This window comes from Drosophila miranda (genome assembly GCF_003369915.1).
Source record: "Drosophila miranda strain MSH22 chromosome Y unlocalized genomic scaffold, D.miranda_PacBio2.1 Contig_Y2_pilon, whole genome shotgun sequence".
Taxonomy (NCBI): domain Eukaryota; kingdom Metazoa; phylum Arthropoda; class Insecta; order Diptera; family Drosophilidae; genus Drosophila; species Drosophila miranda.
In genome coordinates, this window is record NW_022881614.1 from 2,995,436 (window position 1) to 3,019,120 (window position 23,685).

Here is a 23,685-nt window from a genome sequence, read left to right on the forward strand (position 1 = left end):
TGTAATTCATCATCATCACTATCATCTACCCTGGAGTGCTACTGCTGCTGCTGTTGCATCCAGTTGCCAGGCCTGTTGAATGATGCGCTCATAAACCAATTGCGAGGCAGTGACGGCAAACAGAAAGTCAATGTGATTGTAGCCTGGAACCTGATACAGCCGGGTACGGCTCTGACGCAGCTCGTTAACCAGTCGCTGTACATCCGCCTGACTGGACAAGGCATCGCGTGTACCATGAAAGATCTGCAGCTGGAGGCGAACATTCCTCAACTGATATGAGGGGGGCGTGGGCTGGCCATATCCCAGGCTGTTCAGCTTCGGCGAACGATAGTCGTATTGCTGGAATTTGCCTACGGATGAAACGGAGAAAGACATCAGCAGGATGGAGAAGGATTACCTTCCCCACTCGCATCAGGCATATGTCATCTCTCCGACTTACCGCTATTGATGAGCTGCCCGAAGTGCTGCGACTGGCCACGCGAGATGCCCGCCGGAATCGTCTCCAGGATGCGTGGCAAGAGGTTCTGTGAAAGGCAAAAGCCAAAGCAGAGGCAAGCATGAAGCCATTTTGTTAGGCTTAAACTTCCAAAACGTTTAAATTGTATGATATGAAGCCGGATATACGACCTCTCGACCATTCATGTGTGTGTCGGCCGTCGTATCGGTGTGTGTTCAGGCTGCTATTTCCGTTTAAAAGCATACGGAAGTCCACACAAGCACACACACATACACACAAAGACACATGAGCAAACACTGAAGCGAGGTCGCAGGCCAAAGGCTAGGAGGTCCGTTTGCTTTGATGGCTGCTCCGACCGTTGCTTGGAATTTTTATTATTTTTTTAGAAATTATCTGCTTATTTGTTGATCAGCTTTTGATTAAGGAAAATGCAAAGGAATTTTCCATTTAAAATTGAAACTCATTAAGATTGATTTGGGGTGGATAAATTAAACTAAGGGCAAGAGTCGTAAGATTAAAGAGCTTTCATTAATATTGTTATTAAGAGAGTCGGACATACATACATAGATTCTCAATCTGCTTATCTTTCGTAAAATTTTTCTTAAATTACACTTGCAGAATTCCACAATTGATTAATTGATTTTTATTCTACGGATTCATTTGACAAGACATCTCCGCCTCGTTTTTCTATTCCCCAAAAACACTGAATAAACATCTTGCCAATTTTTCCTTTGATACTATTAAACTCTATCGAAAAAGTTTAATTTAAAACGAAGAAATCGCTGCTTGATTGAATACGAATGGGATATTCATTTGGAATATCCGCAAAAACTTGGTCACTTTTTGTGGATGTCGACTGCATGTTTGTGGCATTCTTTTTCCATGCCGCAACGACTCTTGAATGGAGTTTTTAACTGTAGTATTTTATGTAAATCCGGCGACTTTAAATTTCCATGACAAGCCATTGAAACGTTGCATGCGTCGTGGCGCTTCGTGTGGCGTAGTGTCGCGTCCTGTCGTCCCGCGTCGCGTTGCCCGTTGAGTGTCGCTCTGCGTCCTGCGGCGACATATTTTTTTGTTGCTATTTTGATGTTTATTTGATTTTCCGCCTGGCCGTTGCATTTCCACACGACAGTTGTTGTTATTTTTGTTGCAACCAGCTTGCAACTTGTGGCAAATACGAGCAATTTTTGTGCCGCCAGCTTGTTTGTGTTTCCAGAGTTTTTCTTTACCCATTCCCCATGATTATTCGCTTGCGTTTTTCTGTACATTCTTTATTCCCTCTCGAATCTTACTCGACGCATTGCAGAATTGCTGTTGGCCAAGTCTGTTGAACTCCATGCGGGCCCCGGCTTGAGGGGCAGCCCGCTCCTACTAAATATGCACAAATATTTATTCGGACGTCTATCTGTATGGTGTGGCATGTTCGACAGTTGTCGCAAGTATCGCCATCGCCATCGCCTAGCTCCATTTGCTCAACTCTGAGCGTCTTTGCTCCCTATTTGCTTAGCCATATATTCTCCTTTTATTTTTATTTTTTTACTGGTTGCAGTGACTAGTTTGTTGACTTTTTTATGGAAGCCATGACGATCCGACTATGGCACGCGGTTGCACTTAGTGATTCCTGTGTCAAGTGGCAGTAGCTGCCAAATTGCTGTTGACTTGCCTCCGTTTGGCGCTCCAAAGTTTCGGCGTTGAAGTTTCAAATTGACAAACTTATTCATGTACAGGGAAACTGGTTTCCACTTGGTTCTTCCCTGGGAGGAAGAGTCATCAATTGAAGGGATTCGCTTGGGATTGGTATTGAAATAAAATGAATCTTTGATTGGTTTGCCAAAATAGAATATTCTGAAATTCCTGCGATAAGACTTTCTTTGATTTGAAGCTAGTAAGACTCTCAGAAATCTGACAAATCGTATTTATTTATAATAAATTGATTGCGTTTCCATTGTTGCATATTCCATGAACGATCAATTTTGTATGTTGTACTTTTTGAGGGCAGTGTTTTGTTTAAGATATACTGTGTTTTATTCATCGTTTTAAATGCTTGTTTATGGCTGCATATGGAAAGAGTCTTTAGAGTTATATTCCCCAACAGTTTCCAACCATTTTTTCACTGTCTCTTGGCAACTATAAAAAGTGAACATCCGGCTTCGGCAGCATTGGCCTGGTCCAAAAACCAATTGGCCCAAGCCCTTACCCTAATAACTAACAAGCGGCACTTGGCGTCCGTCCGGGGCATGCCACATACACCAGGCACACTCCAACAGATTCACTCCAGTCGGATAGGTAAGCCTTTTAAGCACGCGCCCCCGTAACATGGCGAACACACAGATAAGCCATAAAGTTTTTTCTCTCGTTGCACGGGCGCGATTTATTCGCCATATTTCACGGCAAAACAAAATTCAAATGTACCGAGTGTACCATTCGCATGCGAGAGGGAAACAATAAGTGTTTAATGCAGCGTGCCGTATACGTAATGTATGTTATACTCTAGTTAGCCGCGCCAGCGGAGCAGGCGGTGGGGAACTGTGTGTATGTGTGTATTCCTGGAAACGGTTTTAGTTCGGTTGGGCAGTGGAAAAGTTTAGCGTACCTTTGGGCTGCACATTAAAGGAGATATACAAAAGGTTAAAGTGCCGTCTATATGCAGATGCTCTGAATGGTTAATGATGTGATTATTTAATAAAGCTATATACATATATATATTGTAACGAACCTAAAAGGTTTCGATACAATCCGTCCACCGACCTATAATGAGCGCATCGCACCGCACCCCACAACCAGCGCCCCCTCCGAAAACAACCAACGATCAACACGCGCCAACTCTAGAACGATGACCAAAGATGACAAAGACATCAGGTCACACGAGCTTTCCCCCACTCCAAGCCAAGCCATCGGCCGAGTGCGGTTTTCCGGGTTCATCGACGGAGGAAAGTCGGCGAAAAATCTGCAACGATCACCAAGAACGGCAAAGTGCGCCCCGACGCGGAAGTGCATTTGTCAAAGTGTCAAATTATCAAAGTAAAAACCCCCGATTGCGTAAGTTCACCCCAATTAGCCGAGGCACCGACGTCGCCCCGCCCCGAGTCCACACAGTCGTTTCGTATACACGACGAGCGACGCCCATTCTAGCCCCGATCCACCTCTCTACGACAGGCCGCCCCCCTGACGCCGCCCTTAAGGTTCCATCACATTTCTACAAATTTCTTGTGGATTGACCCCTGGACGGGACTGAGCTTACCTCAGCCTGAAATAGGTACATCACAAGTGGCGCCCGAGCAGGGACCCAAGGGAACGTCAGCGAGGGTTTGTGGAATAAAACCCCACGGCCACTAGAGAAGAACAAAAGAAAACGACTCAAAGAAAGCCCCGACCTCGCACAATACCAACGGCAAGAGTTGCGCAACGAGCAGACGAAAGCGCGACACAGCGACAGAGAAACGGGAACAGTGCCGTCACCCCGAGAAGAAATTCGAAGCGTCAGCCGCGAAGCTCTACACAGTGCCCTAGTGAAGGAAAAGCGCAAGCCCAGCGAAACAGCCAACTCGAGTAACAATCGAAGCGATGGAATCCCATGCAGAGGAACAGCCCAGTGGGTATTACCCTGGAGAATTCGTCGCCAACCCAGGGGTGAGTACCGGCTGGATACACAAACGCCGCCGAGAGGAGCTGGGTAACGTGGAAGATTTGCGGAGAAATTTCGCCGAACTAGTCGCCGGGCCCCTCGAACACGATGCCTGGGTCAGGTTGGCAGAGCTCGAGCGGCAGTACGCCAGATCGCCAGGACGAGCCAGATCGCCCCAGCCCGACATCTCAGCACTAGCAGAGAAGCGAAAGACGGACCCCAAACTCAGCCTACAAGTTCCAGGAGTCATGGAGGGCAAAGCCAGCACCTCACCGACATTGATAACCGTCGAAGACTTACCGAAGCCCCCGCCCCCGGAGCGAAGGCCTTCGCCCATGAGAAGGATCTTGCCGACAGCGGGAGGAAATGGCCCCACAGACGGTCATTACTACAGTCACGCCGCACAGATGGCGGAACGGATCCGAAAGTGGGGAATCCAGTTCGACGGGCAGGACGACCCACTGTCGTTCGTCGAACTACTGCAAGAGCGTGCCCTCTCGTACGGGGTAGACATGAACTACGTGCCGCGAGCCATGGCAGAGCTCCTCACCGACCGAGCCAACCGTTGGTTCCGCACCAGCCGACTCCAGAGCGCCTCTTGGGCCGATTTCCGCCAGGAATTCCTAGCCTTTTTCCTGCCTCCCCGGTACTTCGAGCAATTGGAAGACCAGATCAGGGACCGCAAACAAGCGGTGGGCGAACCGTTCAAGGACTTCGTCATCGAGCTCCGGTTGCTCATGCACCACGCCGGGTACGACGAAGCCAAGGAACTTAGCCGGATCTATGACAACACCCTCCCGGCGTACCAGCTGTACGTGCGAAGGCACGAACTGAGAAGTCTGACGCAATTAACAATGCTGGCCACAGAGTTCGAGAGTATCCAGGAACGAAACGTACCAGCGACCCTCATTACCCCTCGACAACCACCCAGGTACACGCGGCCAACGGCACAACAAAACGAAAGCGGGACGAATCGGGCCCAATTCCGAAAGCCTCACTGGAACACCTCGGAACCCGCAAGGAAGCCGCACCAGGCCGGCGCTCCAGCACAGGAAACGGCACATAGAATGATCACCACCCCCATCGCCAACTCACACGCAGCCTGTCGACGCTGCGGAGAAGCTGGACATGTTTCTCGCGACTGCACCAACCCATCGATCCTCTTCTGTTGGGAATGCGGCAGGCGCGGAACGCGCACCGTGGGCTGTTGCCGCCGGGACCCGTCGGGAAACGACTCGCGTCCCCAGCTGACACGGGAACAGCCGGGCACGACGCTTCCTCAGACAACCAACTAAGAAAACCGCTACAAGTACACGACGGCCGGATAATGGCGAGAGTGACCATCGGAGGACGGCGCGCGGAAGCCACGGTCGACACCGGGGCGTCCCGAAGCTTCATCAACGCCGAACTCGCCCGCAAACTCGGCCGCGACAACGACCTGCGAGCCGCATGCGTCCCGATACGCCTAGCAGACGGCTCGGCCCGCGAGATAACTCAGATCTTGCTAGCGCGCGTCAAACTAGACGAACAAGAGATACAGATGCCACTCTTGGTACTACTAAATATGGTAGAGCAAGCCATCATAGGGATGGATTTCCTGTGCGCCATTGAAACCACAATACAATGAGGCGCCACACGCCTCCAGCTCCAAGGCTCCCGACGCCCCACCCCAAACACGCCGACGATCACCGCTAGCCAAGTACACGCCCCCGGACCCACGAACTCGAGACCCCCGCCGCCAATGAATTCCCCGCCATGACACGAGACAAGAGCACAAGGAACAAGGAACACAGAACCCACGTCCACGACGAGGCACAGTAGCCCCAGGCCCACTCCGAGAAACCCAAAACTAAGCAATGCCACGAAGAAAGCGAGTCGGTCTCCCGAGGACACCGACGCGGTTCCCCAACGAAGGGAAAGGAACCCAGGACACCCAGGAACCCAGAAGACAACCCGGCCCCAGCAACGACAGCCGCCACGCAGCAGCCAGGCGCTCGAGGTACCACCTCCGACCGCGACCCTGGCCCACAAGCGCATCGACACCGCCCTCGACGCGAAAGGTACAGGACCCACCGCCGCGCACCCGACGCACGAGTCTTCGTAACTCTCGTCGGGGAAGAAAGGGGAGGGTGTAACGAACCTAAAAGGTTTCGATACAATCCGTCCACCGACCTATAATGAGCGCATCGCACCGCACCCCACAACCAGCGCCCCCTCCGCAAGCAACCAACGATCAACACGCGCCAACTCTAGAACGATGACCAAAGACATCAGGTCACACGAGCTTTCCCCCACTCCAAGCCAAGCCATCGGCCGAGTGCGGTTTTCCGGGTTCATCGACGGAGGAAAGTCGGCGCCGCCAAAATCTGCAACGAATCTGCAGAACGGCAAAGTGCGCCCCGACGCGGAAGTGCATTTGTCAAACCCGCCGACCCAGCAATACGGGCCTATAAAAAGACGGCGACGAGAACCAAAGAGCAACTTACGCAGAGACTCGGCCCGGAGTACAGACGCGGTACCCGGAACTCACCAGAAGACATCGGCGCCCAATTAAAAATAAGTTCATTTAAACCGCTAAGAAATACAATAAAATGTCAAATTATCAAAGTAAAAACACCCGATTGCGTAAGTTCACCCCAATTAGCCGAGGCACCGACGTCGCCCCGCCCCGAGTCCACACAGTCGTTTCGTATACACGACGAGCGACGCCCATTCTAGCCCCGATCCACCTCTCTACAACAGGCCGCCCCCCTGACGCCGCCCTTAAGGTTCCATCACATTTCTACAAATTTCTTGTGGATTGACCCCCGGACGGGACTGAGCTTACCTCAGCCTGAAATAGGTACATCACAATATATACAGATATATATGGATTAAATCTGTTCATCCAATTGAATGTCTGACGGACCTTCTCACAGTTCTCGATTGTTTGGATATTTACAGTCCAAAGGTTATAAACGTTAAGCCCATACCGATATACCCATCTGCACTCTTTCTATCCACAATAGTTCTGACCTAACTTCCAACCAGGAAGCTGAGACCCGGCAGGAGCAGCTCGTTTACGCATTTAAATTCAAAGAACTTTTATTACCAAAACTAAGGCTTCTCCCCCAATTTCCAACCTTCCACTTCAGCTCTTTTTCTCTTTCTCTCTGTCTGTATGTTTTTTTTTTTTTTTTTTAAATTCCATTTAATTGCTTGTATTTACAACTTATTTTATACTTAAAGCAAACTATAATAAAGGTTAGGCTATGAAGCCCAACATGTGTGGTACGGCCGTGGAGCAATGCTTCACACATGTGCATGCTTCGTTTAGACTAACTGGACTCTTGTCTGGTGCTCAACAGCGCGCAGTTCCCTCATAATGGTCGCCGCGAAGCAGCTCGTCGCCTCCCAGTTTTCCGGGGACAGGAGCATGCACGGCACCAAGCTCTGCTTGACTACGGCTCCCCCCAGCGCTTCTTCTAGCCGCTGGCGCTGCGCTGCGAACCTGCCACACGAAAATATCGCATGCTCGGCATCCTCCTCCACGTAGTGCCCGCACCAAGAGCATTCTGCGGAGTCCGCGTGCCCGAAGCGATGAAGGTAGCTTCGGAAGCAGCCGTGACCACTGAGGAGCTGAGTCAGGTAAAAGTTGACCTGCCCGTGCTTCCTGCTTACCCACGCGTCGATGGACGGGATAAGCTGGTGGGTCCAACGCCCCTTAGTGGTCGTGTCCCAGCGCTGTTGCCACCTTCTGAGACTCTCCTGTTTGCACGCCATGCGTGCCTTTTCGCCGCCGCGTCCATTCCTCTGCCATGTGTTTCCTGGTAGTATGTGGACCGTTCATCCGCCAGTAATTCCAGGGGTGCTATGCCCGCGATCACGTGTGCTGCCTCGTCCGAGACCGTTCGGAAGGCACTGGTGATCCGAATCGAAGAGAGGCGGTGCGTGGCTGCCAGACCCCGTGCGTAGCTCGCTGTTCGAAGGGCCTTTGCCCAGATTGGCGCCGCATATAGCATCACCGATCTCGTGACACTCGTTAGCAGTTGTCGCCGCCATTGCTTTGGTCCTCGGGTGTTCAGCATTAGCCTCGAGAGCGCACCGTTGGTGGTCGCCGCCTTCGTGCCCATGTAGGCCAAGTGCTCCTGAAAGCAGAGACGTGTGTCCACCAGGACACCAAGGTATTTGATAGCGCGCTTAGACGAAACCGGGGTACCTGCCACTGAGATGTTGGCCGTCTCGACTTTCTTCCGGCTGGATACTAGCACTGCCTCTGTTTTGTGGGGTGCGAGTTCGAGCCCGACCAGGTCCAGCCACTGTTGAATGCGCGCTATCGTTTGGTTGCAGGTCGTTTCCACGACGGACAGGTCTTTTGCCACCACTAGGACAGCCACATCGTCTGCAAAACCCACCATGTGTACTCCGTGGGGGAGGCTGAGTCGCAAGATGCCGTCATACATTGCGTTCCACAGAGTGGGGCCAAGCACTGAACCCTGCGGGACGCCTGCCGATACCTCGTATTCCTCCGTGCCAGCCTGCGTGTCGTACAAAAGCAGCCTTCTCTCAAAGTAGCTTTGTACCATCCGCTGCAGGTACCTGGGTGTGTCGAAACTCTCCAGCGCCCTTAGGATGCAGCTCCACCTCGCCGTGTTGAACGCGTTCTTAATGTCTAGGGTGACTACTAGGCAGTACTCTTTCCCGCCGCCTTTCCACCGAGTGCCGGCAATTGCACCGGAGGCAATGTCCACCACCTTACGAACGGCGTCTATCGTGGATCGGGCCTTGCGAAAGCCGTATTGGTGCGGTGAGAGGTCGCCAGCCTCCGCGATGGAGCGTTCCAGTCGCGCGCAGACCACCTTCTCAAGCAGTTTACCCGCGGTGTCGATCAGGCAGATAGGCCTATACGACGACGCTGTCCCCGGCGGCTTGCCTGGCTTGGGAATAAGCACCAGCTTCTGTATTTTCCACCTCACAGGGAACACTCCTTCCCGAAGGCACTGATTTAGCAGCTTCGCAAAGATGTCCGGACGCGTGGAGAGGGCGAGCAAGAGGGCTCTGTTCGGGATAGAGTCCGGCCCAGGAGCCTTGTTCGGGCTGATGCTCCTGGCTGCGCTTTCGACTTCCTCGAGTGACACCTCCTCGATGTGTGCCTGACTGTGCGGCTGCAGTGTGAGGCAACGGACATCCCCGATGTGGTCAGCCCTGTGCGGAAAGAGTTCCTCCACGATAGATCTTGTCGTGTCGGGGTCCGATGGGGGGGCCTGCCTCTTGGCGCAAAGTTTGTTCGTCACCAACTTGTACGCCCTTCCCCATGGGTCCTGCTCCGCAGAGTCGCATAGCTTGAGAAAGCACTGGCGCTTGCTATCCCTAATGGCCGCCTTGAGGGCCCTTCTGCAGTCCCTGAACGTGGATTGCCATTGCGGAAAGGCAGTGCTTCCGCGCGAGCGCTGGTAGCGGCGTCGAGCTTGGTTGCATTCCCGGCGTAGCGCGGCAATGTCCTCGTTCCACCAGAACACAGGTTGGTGGTGGCGACCGTAGTGCTTCCTCTGCGCCATGGTGGCATTGCATGCTGCCTCCAGATGCTCCATGACATGGTTGGCCATGCATTCAGCATTTCCATTCGCCGTGAGGTTGGACATAAGCTCCATGAACAGGGCCGTATTGAGCGTTTCGGCGCGATAGCATCTCCATCTGGGCGCAGCTGTCTCTACGCTACACGTCTGTTGGCCTGTGTCCCATATAATTGCCCTGTGGTCGCTCCCTGTGTAGATTTGGCTGATGCTCCAGCCCGATGAATTAAAAAGTGAGCTGCTGACAAATGTAAGGTCGATGACCGATCCTGTTCCTGCTCTGGAGAAGGTATGCTGGTTTCCCTCGTTGAGGAGCGCGATGTCCAGGGGCGCAATGATCTCCAGCAGAGCTCTACCTCTCGCATTCGTCGCCACGCTTCCCCACTCCTGTCTGTATGTGCGTATATGCCTGTGTGTGTGTGTGTGTGGCAGCATGGGGTTTTGGTTCAGTACCACTCCTGAGTGCAATAAAAACTTTTGCATACAACAAGAAAAAAGTTTTGGGGCCGCTTTGTTGGCTAAATTATGGCCCGCATATATAATCGTACTCACACGATCCACTGGATAGTCGCTGAAGCCCACATAGAGGGAGGTGAAGAACGTGCAGAGGGTGTAGGTGGGCAGGGTTGCGCTGCAGAAGAACTGCCCCCCCACCTGGGTGAGCGCCGTGGCGGGCAGCAGCTCGTTGAGGCCCAGCTTGTTGAGTAGCATCTGTAAGGGGGGAGGGTTAGGATTCTAGGATCATATTCTGGTGATGTGTCCGCTCATCAAGTATATACGCACGGTTACCCCAGAACTGTCGCTGGCCAGCAAACGCAGCGGCGGACTACTAAGGTGCTTGAGAAAGGCCACGGGAGCCATTAGGGCCGCATTGGCAAATTTCGAATTGTACTCGGGACGCTGCGACAGGAGCACCAGCAGCACAGTGGTTCCCTGCGAGTGACCCACATAGTGTACCTGCCGGTGGCGTGTCATTACCAGTACACGGTCCACGATGGCGGGCAGGTCGTAGAGGGCCTACTGCCAGTTTTCTCCAAGATATTCGAAAGAATATTCTTGAGCAGAATGGTGGCTGAAAGCTGCGTCAAGGAAGCTATTCCACAGCACCAATTCGGTTTCAGAAGACAGCACGGGACTCCGGAACAAGTACACAGAGTGGCTCAACACATCCTCAACGCTTATGAAACTAAGCAATACTGCTCAGGGGTGTTTCTCGACGTGAAACAAGCTTTCGACAAAGTCTGGCACAAGGGACTTTTATATAAATTAAAGATTCTACTACCCGCCCCCCAGTATTCAGTCATAAAGTCATTTTTGGGAGAAAGAACGTTTATTGTCACAATCAAGGACGCTATTTCAGACATAAAAATTATCAGAGCTGGAGTTCCACAAGGCAGCGTCCTTGGGCCAATCCTGTACACATTGTTTTCACGCGACATGCCGCTACCGCACGTCAACCCAAGCAACTTCCTGGTCGCCACTTACGCTGACGATACTGCTATTCTTTCGTCATCCACCTGCTACCGAGCCGTTGCTGAACAACTTCAAATCTACCTCGAATCCGTGGAAAAATGGGCAAAAAAATGGAACATCACAATTAACGAAACAAAGTCAGTTAACGTAAATTTTACTCTAAGAAGCAAGCACCCACCAGACCTAACCTTCAACGGAAATATAATTCCGCGCAAGAGCAGTCACTGTTACCTCGGTGTCCACTTCGATAAAAGCCTAACTTGGGGACCGCATATCAGAGCTACAGTCATCAAATGTCAAAACAAACTCAAAAAGTTGCACTGGCTCATGAACTCAAAAAGTAAGCTTCCCCTACGCAATAAAGTCATATTGTACAAGGCTACTATAATCCCTATATGGCCATATGCCATTCAAGTCTGGGGATGTGCAGCGAAGACGCATCTGAATAAAATCAGAGTCATGCAAGCGAAGGCTCTAAGGGCGATGACAGGTGCCCCGTGGTTTGTTCGGACCACAATGCTGGAAAGAGATCTCCTCATCCCAAAAATTGGAGATCAAATAAACCATCATAGCAGTCGATACAACGATAGGCTCATTAACCATCCAAATGAAACAGCTAGAGGATTACTGCACCCCCAAATCCCACGCAGACTCAAACGTCTCCACCCATCGAACATAAAAAATAGAAAAATTTGCTGAATAACACATCATTAAAATGTATATATAAACCTAATCATTAAACTCTTATAATATGTAGTAAGCCAATGTAAATATCACTAATATTAGATCATAGTTTAAGTAAAGCTGATTTCTAATAAAATAAAAAAAAATAAAAAAAAAGACTGTTTTTCTGTCTCTCTCGCACGCACTCCTTGTCGTGTCGTTTAATATTAGCGGCGTCTGCCGGAGGAGAGCCATACTGACTTAGTATCGGGTATAACTGTAGAGTTGCGGTCTCCGCAGCAACTCACAACGTTCCCCCTCGTTTTTAAATTGAGTTAAGTTAATTTTTTTGCTGCCTTTGTTTTGGACAAGTTTTTTGTCTGGGAGGACTGGAACGTGGACTGAACGGAAGTTTGCGCTTTGGTTTGCCTAATAAATGTGTTGCAAACAAAAGGGATAGATGGTCGTAGAGAGGGAGAGTGAGAGTGCGAGTGTGTTTCAGAGACAGTTGTTGCGACAGCCAAAAGGATACGAGTGAACTCGTAATGTCCATGCTTAGTGGAGAACGCAGTTTTGGGGATTGAGCTAGGTTCCATGGGTATTTGATGGAAACCCTTTGCTAATCGATTGTCGTGAAATACTGACATTTACCTAGTTTGTCTAGGATTTCATCCATTCTTGGAGTTGGGAATTTGTCCTTAACTGTTATTTCATTAAGGCTTCTATAGTCTACTACCATTCGATATTTCTGCTTTCCTGAAGCATCTATCTTCTTCGGAATCATAGATAGAATTCATAGAATTCGATTTTCGAATTATTCCCTGCCTGATTTGTTGATTTACCTCCTGATCGTGTATCTGGGCATATTTGTATGGTCGTCTGTAGACCGGGTCTTCATGTTGAGTTTTGATCTCGTGCTTGATTGTACTTGTGAAAGTCAAATTGTCACCTTCTCTGTTCTGCACATCTTTAAACTCATATAAGACCTTTAATGCCTCCCTTTCTTCGTCGTTTAAACGATCTAATCTTAATTGATTACATTCCCTTAATTCACTGTCTAGAGCGGAAGCGAAGTATTGATCTCCCTCTGGAGATGGGTCAAGGCACTTATGTACGATCTTCTCTTCTTTTGTAGAGGGATCTATGCACTTCTGTGCGGTCTTGCCGGCTTCAATAGCTTCTCCACCCTGAATGATTGGGTACGACCTAGCTCCTAATGTTACAGTGTCATTTCTGTAATCGATGATGGCTTTACTTGCCATCAAGTATTCTCTTCCTAATAAAATATCATAGTTCTCGGAAAAGTTATGTATGTAGAACTTTTGTTCGGACGGACATGTTTTGTTCGCATTCCTCATTATACTTATGGTTAAACGGACAGGTCCATTGATGGTATGGACTGTAAGGTTATCGTCTTTTATCTCGGAATCTGTATAATTTTCTTTCATAATGTTGATCGATGATCCCGAGTCAGCGATACACCTATAAAGGTTGATGAAAAGATCTTATCAGTTGTGTTGCTAAATGGTTTGCCTAAATCGTATGAAAGTTTTGTTGTTGCGATTGAGACGCGAGATGATTTGCCGAGCTTGAGCATGCTAAAAATAACGAGGGGGAACGTTGTGAGTTGCTGCGGACACCGCAACTCTACGGTTATACCCGATACTAAGTCAGTATGGCTCTCCTCCGGCAGACGCCGCTAATATTAAACGACACGACAAAGAGTGCGTGCGAGAGAGACAGAAAATCAGTCTGAGCGTGACGTCGGGTGCTGCGTAGCCAGTGCAAATTGATTTGTTCCTTTTGGCTATAAAAATGATCTGATCTGATCCAGATTCAGCAATCTGATATATATGATCATTGTCTATGATTCTGCGTTTTTAGTTTTCTCGTATCCTCAATATTGTGGATGCAACAGATTTTCGTCCTTTGTGTGGGCGGAAGGGGGTTGGGCGAAATTTTGAGATACACGTTTTATAGTAAAATCTAACAGGAGTGCGGATACCAAATTTGGTTACTCTAGCCTTAATAGTCTCTGAGATTTTTGAATATCCCCAGATTTTCGTCCTTTGCGGGGGCGGAAGGGGGTGTGGCGAAATTTTTAAACAAAGTCGTCTCGGTCCGATATATTAGGAGTGTGGATACCAAATTTGGTTGCTCTAGCTTTTGTAGTCTCTGAGATCTAGGCGCTAATGTTTTACTCTAAGCAAAGCCGCCTATGCTACGTGTGTGTTAGAGAGAGACAGGGCGAGAAAATATGAAATTGTTTTCTTGATGCTGGCTATAATAATAATACGATCTAATTCAGATTCCGCAGTCTTAAAGATATGGTCATTCTCTACAATTCTACGGTTTTGGTTTTCTCATATCTTTAAAATTGTGGATGCCACAGATTTTCGTCCTTTGTCGGGGCGGAAGTGGGCGGGGCGAAGTTTTGAAATATTTTTGTAGCAGTGACATATCACAGAAGTCTGGATCCAAAACATCGTTGCTCTAGCTCTTATAGTCTTTGAGCACTAGGCGCTGAAGGGGACGGACAGACAGATAGACGGACAGACGGACGGACGGACGGACGGACAGACGGACAGACAGACAGGGCTCAATCGACTCGGCTATTGATGCTGATCAAGAATATAAATACTTTATGGGTTCGGAAACGATTCCTTCTGGACGTTACACACATCCACTTTTACCACAAATCTTATATACCCCAATACTCATTTTGAGTATCGGGTATAAAAAGCTGTCAAATCAAGCACGAAACTTCTAGATATTCAAAATTACGCTGAATTTAAAGAAACCATTTTAAACGAGGGGGAACGTTGTGAGTTGCTGCGGACACCGCAACTCTACGGTTATACCCGATACAAAGTCAGTATGGCTCTCCTCCGGCAGACGCCGCTAATATTAAACGACACGACAAAGAGTGCGTGCGAGAGAGACAGAAAATCAGTCTGAGCGTGACGTCGGGTGCTGCGTAGCCAGTGCAAATTGATTTGTTCCTATTGGCTATAAAAATGATCTGATCTGATCCAGATTCAGCAATCTGATAGATATGGTCATTATCTATGATTCTGCGGTTTTAGTTTTCTCGAATGTGCAATATTGTGGATGCAACAGATTTTCGTCCTTTGTGTGGGCGGAAGGGGGTGGGGCGAAATTTTAAGATACACGTTTTATAGTAAGATCTAACAGGAGTGCGGATACCAAATTTGGTTACTCTAGCTTTAATAGTCTCTGAGATTTTTGAATATCCCCAGATTTTCGTCCTTTGCGGGGGCGGAAGGGGGTGTGGCGAAATTTTTAAACAAAGACGTCTCGGTCCGATATATTAGGAGTGTGGGTACCAAATTTGGTTGCTCTAGCTTTTGTAGTCTCTGAGATCTAGGCGCTAATGTTTTACTCTAAGCAAAGCCGCCTATGCTACGTGTGTGTTAGAGAGAGACAGGGCGAGAAAAAATGAAATTGTTTTCTTGATGCTGGCTATAATAATAATACGATCCAATTCAGATTCCGCAGTCTTAAAGATATGGTCATTCTCTACAATTGGTTTTCTCATATCTTTAAAATTGTGGATGCCACAGATTTTCGTCCTTTGTGGGGGCGGAAGTGGGCGGGGCGAAGTTTTGAAATATTTTTTTAGCAGTGACATATCACAGAAGTCTGGATCCAAAACATCGTTGCTCCAGCTCTTATAGTCTTTGCGAGGAAAGGTATTTCCACACGTAGGGGCCAGTGCAGGGTTAAGCGCTAACGGCCGTTATCCGGGGATATCCGGAGGCGGCGAATTCCCGAGGAGAGCTCTCCCGGGGACCCAAGATGAGAGGGGAGGACCCTGGAGAGAGAGCCGCGGGATGACGGGATCGGGCCGGCAGTGGCCCAGCGCATGACCAAATATGGTCATGAGATCACGCCACCAGCCAGGTCCCGTTGGAAAGCGACAAGGGAATGAAGGAACGCCGATGGAAAAATACGGGCACCGCATGGCGGAAAGTGCCGTTAGCGCCAAGCGGCATCGGCGGCGCTGACGCAGAAGCGAGCCTATAAGAGGAGGGCCGCGACCAGGAACAGAGGACAGTCAGCAAACGGAGCTAGCAAAAGTGAAGTGCACAGTGAGCGACAAGAGTGAGACCAAGCGAAGGGAAAAGAGCGTTAGAAAGCGAACACGTTGTGTGAGGATTGAGAGGCGGACTCGAGCGTGCAGCCAAGAGCCAAAGACCCCAATCCCTTGAACCAACGGTCCCCCGCTTGCCGCGCATCCCACCAGGAGTGAGGCACCCTCGGGCCGCAAAGCCAAGGGAGTCGAGTGAGAGCGAACGCGTCATGATCCTGACTGAGAGGCGGATTTGGGCCACGTGCCAAGAATCGCTAGACCCAGTCAGTAGAGCCGGCGGTGCCACGCTCGGCGACGCCGTGGGGGGCCCAGGGAGCGACATGCTCATCGAACCACAGAGGAGAACCACGAGGAGAACCCGCACCGGAGTCGGAATAGCGTAAGATAGACTTAAGATACCAATAAAGCATATTAGCATACCAGTACAAGACCCAACCCGTGCCTTCTTACTTGTCGTCGGGACAACATACAAATATTGTTGCAGCGAGCCTACCGACCGCTGAGCCAGCCCAGCTGCATCAGACGAGAAAAGAACGGATCGTTACAACTGGCGCCCAACGTGGGGTCTCTCGACAAGCAAAAGACAGAGTGCATTTGGGAAGGGCGGTATTGAGTTTGGTATCGCGAGGGCATAAAAATGAGGAGCCGACGATGGGTTCATTTATTGAGGAAAGAGGACTTGGTCCAGTGCGCGCGGGCGTGCGGTCTTCGATTGGAAGGCACGCTGACCGAGATGCGCCGAATCTTTAAGGAGTGGATAGAGAAACACGGAGAGGAACCGGAGTATGCGGACGCGCTCGAGGCCTGGGAGATGAAGGCGGAAGGAGCCGTGACCGCGGCCCAAATGGAGGACGGGGCGGATCCATACGAGCGCCTGACGCTGCCGGCGAGTGCGGAGCAAGTAACGCTGTGGAGACGGCCGTCCGAGACCCCAGAGGAGCTCCTCGCGAGCCTGGCGGTCCCGGTGAAAAGCCGGTCGCCTAGCCGACCGCGGGCAGAGAGTGGGGAGAGGCCAACCAGGCCAGCACAGCCGGAAAAAGGGGGCGCGAGAAACCCACAGGGATTGGAAGAAGGGAGAGCAGGGGAGGATCGTCGACGGGGACTCGATGAACAAACCACGAGACCGCCCAGTTCAAGTTTTGCCCACGTCGCCAAGCAGCTCAGGGAGTGGTCGTTTCGGTTCGACGGAACGGCGAAACCACTCGAGTTCCTGTAACAGATCGAGTGGTCAGCCGACATGTACGGGTTGGAGTTGAATCTAATTCCGCGAGCCATGCCTGAGCTGCTAAGGGGTCGGGCGCTCATGTGGTTTGTAGCCAACAACAGGCAGTGGCAGACATGGGACGCATTTGCGCGTAGCTTCCAAGCATACTTCCTGCCGAGGGGGTATTTTGAAAAATTACTCCAGGAGGTGAGGTTGAGGAAGCAAAGATGGGGAGAGCCATTCAAGGACTACATGGTGGAGATGCAGACCCTCATGCGGCCACTAAAATGCACGCCCGAAGAGCAGTTGGAGCTCATTAGAGACAACAGCATGCCCGATCTGAGGGTGTTCATCCGGCCACATAGGTGCAGAGACCTGGATCACATGATGACGCTGGCCGACGAGTTTGAGGCTCTGGAGAGGGACCGGCTGGAGTTCCAACGGGAGTGTCCGGCGAATAAGGCAAAAGCAAACAATCCGTTCGCTCGTCCGGCAGTAACGGAGATATGTCGCCGCTGCCAGGGCGAAACGACAGCCAGCTCTGATTCGACAAGGGAAAAAAGGCCGGTCCCAACGCGGCGGGACGACCAAGCGAACACGAACATAGAGGCTGGGTTCGTGAAAAACCCAGCCCAGGCGTGTCGACGATGTGGAAGTGACCGCCATTGGGCACAAGCATCCGATGGCCGACCTATAACATTCTGCTGGAGGTGCGGCAAGGTAGGAGCCCCGACATGGCAGTGCTGCCAGAAAGCGGGAAACGCCCCGCGACCCAAGCCGCGGAGGGCCGTGTTCGACGATCATCCCAGCGTAGCCGCCAGCTGCGCCCAAGCAAGCATCTTCAAGAGGGCCTATACTGGTCCTTTCCTATACGTGCTCGCGTCGATGCCTTATCTTATTATTTTTGTTCGCGTGCAATACCCTGCGTATGACCGTATGACTTGTGTTAGGGGGTTGGGGAAGGAGGATGAGGAGGCTGGGGGAATTAGAAGGGACAAAGGAATTAAGGGGAAAGGGAAGTGGGCTTCCGCCATGCATATCCGAACCGACGGGTAGCTGTGCTGGTGTTGGATGCAACAGCCATGGCCCTCCCAACCTTGATCATCCTAATTCCGAAGAAAATATGGCTTATGGATGATCCCTTTTCTCGCCGGGGGTCATACCTCACTCTCCCTCATCGATCCCTGCATGGCTCCTAAACAAAAATCTTCTAACAAATCATTTCCAAATCATTAACAATATTTATTTTTAACGATAGTGCCTAAAGCTAAATACCTGGGTAGAAAGAAAATGATATATAGTTATGGGTTGAGTATAAGCTAGGGCAATAAGAAAATTAAAACTATAGGAATAATAATTTTAAATAATAGGAATAAAATATATGATCTCAAAAACAGATGGTAGGGTACTGGGAATAATTTCATGAATATTTAACTAGGAACTTTTGTAATTTAAGATTTCTACATTTTCGTTATTTTCGTATTAATGCAAAAGTAAGGGTAACTAATCACCGTCGCATAGGTGTGAAGCACCTGCTGCCGCTGATCTGCGCTAAAGCTTAAAGCTTCCAAAGCTCTTGAGCTTTTCGCAAGACGAAGCCCCCCAAAGCTCATAGGAGAACTCACGGAGGAGGATGTCCAGCTGTCGGCGGTGGTGAGGATCGCGGGCAGCAACTGGAAAGCAACGGTCGATACCGGGGCGACAAGCAGGTTTATCAGCTGCGAGGCGGCGAGTAGACTGGGGAAGAGGGGCGACAGAAAGAGACGAGGAAGCTGGTGCGGCTGGCTGACGGACGCAGCCGGGAAATCAATTCCCAGATCGAGGTGGAGCTGGCCTTCGGGGACAAGATCGTTACAATCCCGCTTCTCGTGTTGCCCGGAGTAATAGATGAGCTGGTCCTGGGATGGGATTTCCTCACCGCGGTCGGAGCAGAGGTGACCTGTGCGGGACACAGGATTGTGATCCCGGCGAGAGGCCACCGCCAGGGGCGGTTGGAGGAGAGTCTGTCAGTGGCGGTGGTAGCGAACACGGGAAGGTCTGTCGAGCCCGCATCCGACGGAACGCGAGCGGAGGAGGGATCGGTTGAAAACTTCCTGGCAAAGGAGTTGGAAGAGTTCCGAGAACTGAAGGGAGTGTCGAACATAGCTACACACACGATCTCTATGAGTGATGCACAGCCGGTCAAACAGCGCTACTACCCCAAAAATCCCAAGATGCAAGCCGAAATCAACCAACAGGTTGACGAACTGCTGGAAAGAGGGTGTATTGAGCCATCGAAGAGCCCGTACAGTTCACCCATCGTGATGGCCAAAAAGAAGACGGGAAAGTGGAGATTATGCGTGGACTTCAGACAGATAAACGCGAAGTCCATCAAGGATGCGTACCCCATGCCAAGAATAGACTATATTTTGGACCAGCTCAGGGAGGCACGGTTCATCAGTAGCTTGGACTTAAAGGACGGATATTGGCAGATACCACTGGAGGAAGGCAGTAGAAAGTTCACCGCGTTCACGGTGCCCGGCAAAGGGCTGTTCCAGTGGAAGGTGATGCCATTCGGACTCCACTCAGCCTCGGCTACGAGATGATGCCACACGCGTTCGCGTACCAAGACGACATCATTGTCATCGGCCGTACCGAGGAGGAGCACAAGCGCAACCTCGAAGAAGTTTTTCGACGGTTGAAGAACGCAAACTTGCGCCTAAATGTGGACAAGTGTCAATTTTTTAGGAAGGAGCTACGATACCTGGGGCATTTGGTAACGGGAGACGAAATCTGCACCGATCCCGAGAAAGTGGCGGCCATTAAGGAGTTGCAGCCGCCAGCGAGTGTCAAAGAGCTACGACAATACTTGGGCGTGGCCTCCTGGTACCGGCGTTTCGTAAAGGGATTCGCCACGTTGGTGCAGCCCCTCAGCACTTTGCTGAAGAAGAAGGCCAAGTGGGAATGGTCAACGGAACAGCAACAAGCGTTCGAGGACGTTAAAGGTCGGCTGACAGCAGATCCGGTGTTGGCATGCCCAGATTTCTCAAAGAAATTCGTGCTCCAGACGGACGCCAGCGACTACGGACTGGGGGCGATCCTGACGCAAGAGACGGAGAAGGGCGAGAGGGTCATCTCATACGCCAGTAGGACTCTGAATAGCGCAGAGAAGAACTATTCGGCGACTGAAAAGGAGTGTCTGGCCATTGTATGGGCTATAAGAAAGCTAAAGCCCTATCTGGAGGGATACCATTTCAAGGTGGTCACGGATCACATGGCGTTGAAATGGTTGAACAGCATCGAGAGCCCAACAGGGAGGATCGCCAGGTGGGCGCTGGAGCTACAACAATACGACTTCGAAGTGGCATATAGGAAAGGGCAGCTGAACGTAGTGGCGGACGCACTGTCCCGACAGCCATTGGCGGAGCGATGCCTGAGAACCACCGAGGCGGAAGCAGAAAAGGGACACGAACCGTAGGCAGAGTGCGGATGGATTAAAAAGGTCAAAGAGAGGATGAGGACGGAACCGAGGAAATATCCGGATTACGTCGAGGAAGCAGGCCGGATATACCGGCACATCCCTCACCGGGCTGGAGAAGAGGAGATAGCATCATGGAAGTTATGCGTACCGAAGGATCTAAGAGAGAGAGTTATAAGAGAGAATCACGACTCGCCGGAGGCGGGGCACGCGGGCGGCAGAAGGACGATGGCCCGAGTAGCCGCCCGATACTTCTGGCCGCGGATGCACCGAGATGTGAGGACATACGTGAGAAAGTGTGAAAGCTGCATACGCTACAAACCAAGTCAACTGCAGGCGGCCGGGAAAAGGCTGACACAAGTGCCAGAAGAGCCGTGGGCAACGGTGTGTGCCGACTTCGTGGGCCCTCTGCCCAGGTCAAAGCATGGGAATGCCATGTTATTGGTGATGGTGGATCGGTTCTCGAAATGGACCGAGTTGGTCCCCTTGAGAAAGGCCACGGCGGAAGCACTAACGAAAGCGTTCCGAGAGCGCATCGTGTCCCGGTTTGGCGTGCCGAAGGTGGTGATCACGGATAATGGCGTCCAGTTCACCAGTAGAGCTTTTAAGAGGTTTTTGGAGCAGATGGGTGTACGGCATCAGTTCACGGCCCCGTACACGCCGCAGGAGAACTATGATAGCTCAGTTCACCGAAGGGAACCAGAGGAACTGGGATGAGAAATGGCCGGAGATAATGTTGGCCGTAAATTCAGGGGTGTCCGAATCCACCGGGTACTCGCCGGCGTTCGTGGTCCAAGGGAGAGAGCCGAGGCTACCAAAGGCTCTATACGATGACGAAGCGCTTGGCACAGGACAGGGCACGCCCACTCCGGACGAGAACGCGGCCAAGTTGAGAGAGGTGTTTCAACTGGTGAGGCGGAATCTCGAAAGAGCGGCGCAGGACCAGGCGAGGTATTATAACCTGAGGAGGAGAGCGTGGAAACCCACGATTGGAGACAAGGTATGGGCCAAGCAACACCATCTATCCAACGCGGCCGAAGGGTTTGCGGCAAAACTGGCCCCGAAATATGACGGGCCCTACACCATAATGGATTTCGTGTCCCCGGTCATTTGTAACTTAAAGAAGGACAGCGAGAAACGGACGCGGACCGCCCGTATAGGGGACCTGAAGCCACAACCCGGGGAAGGAACCCCTAAAACAGGCCCTGGAGCCGAATCGTAGACGACGCACAAGGAGGGGCAACGGGCGAGGCATACGGATAAGGGTGGACGAGCACGGAAGACAGAGACTAACGGCAGGGGCAGAAAGGAGAGTCCCAGCTGGATGCCACGCAGGACAAGGTCGTACGAGATACTCTTACAACTAAGGTTCAAAAAAACTAAGAACCACGCGTGTCACGCAGGACATGAATCGCCCACAAGGGAGGAGCGGGTGGCCCAACTTGATGCCACGCAGGACAAGGCCGTACAGGATGCTCTTACAACTAAGGTTCAGTAAAACTAAGCAGCAGACGGCGGCCGGCGGACCAATAAAGCTGGACCTACAATAAAAAAAAGGAGGATTAGCTCGTCAGCCAATTGGAACTGATCAAAGGCAAAGAAGGTAGAAGATACCCGGGTTACCACTATCCCAGGGGGGGCGGGTTGCGTGGTGCGTCGACGGACGAGGGGGCGCCCGAGAAGGGGGTTCCGAGATGAGCAGAAGTTCGGGTCCGGGTCCAGGGCATCGAAGCCAGCTGCTAACGTCGGGGATGGCGGGACAAAAGCGGATGCCGCCCGTGCGCGGTCTTCCGGCTGGGGAATCGGATGATCCCTGGGTCCGAGGCGCTGCACGGGGGTGACATCCGCGTCTAAGCCGATCCAGAGACGGGCGGAGCTGGCCACGGGGGGCGGGCCGATGTTTGGCAGCACGGGCGAAAGGTCGGAGGACCTATTGGTCACGAGCTGGGAGATCAGTCAGCACCCTGGACTGGAACCCAAGGACGGGCTGGAAGAAAGGCAAGTTGAGATGAGGAACCCAAGAACTCGGGAGGCTTACCAGATCCAAGGCGAAGCCAGGCAACACGTCGCCAGACCTGGAAGTAGAAAGGGCCAAATGGAAAAAAAAGGGAAAAGGAAGAAAAGTGGGAACCGAAGGAAAGCTAACAAAACCAGGGGGCACCCTAGGGTTAACGCGGCGAGAGGCGCGGATAACTTTCAAAACGGGAGCGAGCGAGAGAGCCAGCTGGAAAGCAAGAGAGAGCCGTCCCACGGGCCCATGTAAGGCACCGTTACAGGGAACGGTGAACACCGGCACGAGCCCTTATAAAGGGGGGAGCAGCGCACGATCAGGTCTTTTCAAAAGTTGACCAGGTGGAAAAAAGAAAAAGGGTAAGATGCAGCAGCACTTAATAAGGTACTTAACGGAGCAGCGAAAATGGATTCGCCGCGGGTATCAGGCTATCACCCATACACAAAGTCGGCGGCAGGCGTACCAGGTCGAGCGCGAGGAGCAAAGGGCAAGTAGGAGTAGGTCCCCGGAGCTACAGTTGTTGGCCTCACCGCTAGTGTCAACCGCGGGATCCATGGGACCGACGATGTCCCCCATGGTATCGCCGGGGTACACCGAGGCGGAAAGTGACTTAGAATTGGTGAGCTGGGAGCCGGCGCCACGGAGAGAACGCGCACGCGAGGCGAAGCGCGAGGAGCCCCGGACCAGCAGACGCGAGGAGCCCCACACCAAGCGCGAGGAGCCCCGGACCAACAGTAGCAAGGAGCCCCGCACCAGCAAGCGCGAGGGGCCCCGCACCAGAAGGCGCGAGGAGCCCCACACCGGCAAGCGCGAGGAGCACCGGGCCAGCAGGCGCGAGGAGCCCCACACCAAACGCGAGGAGCCCCGGACCAGCAGTAGCAAGGAGCCCCGCACCAAGCGCGAGGAGCCCCGGACCAGCAGTAGCAAGGAGCCCCGCACCAGCAAGCGCGAGGGGCCCCGCACAAGCAAGCGCGAGGAGCCCCACACCGGCAAGCGCGAGGAGCACCGGACCAGCAGACGCGAGGAGTCCCGCACCGGCAAGCGCGAGGAGCCCCGGACCAGCAGGCGCGAGGAGCCCCGGACCAGCAGGCACGAAGAGCCCCACACCGACAAGCGCGAGAAGCCC

General features: G+C 51.9%; 1 protein-coding gene across 1 annotated transcript; it reads right to left on the bottom strand.

Moving 5' to 3' along the window:
* Positions 1–23,135, bottom strand: LOC117192895 (lipase 3-like). The gene is made up of 5 exons (XM_033397638.1): positions 23,001–23,135; positions 10,421–10,654; positions 10,190–10,348; positions 440–524; positions 1–350 (listed from the first exon to the last, which is right to left on the bottom strand). Exons 1-5 carry the CDS (start codon positions 23,133–23,135, stop codon positions 22–24), a joined length of 942 nt encoding a protein of 313 aa, XP_033253529.1. The 3' UTR covers positions 1–21.
* Positions 23,136–23,685: the final 550 nt, after the last annotated feature.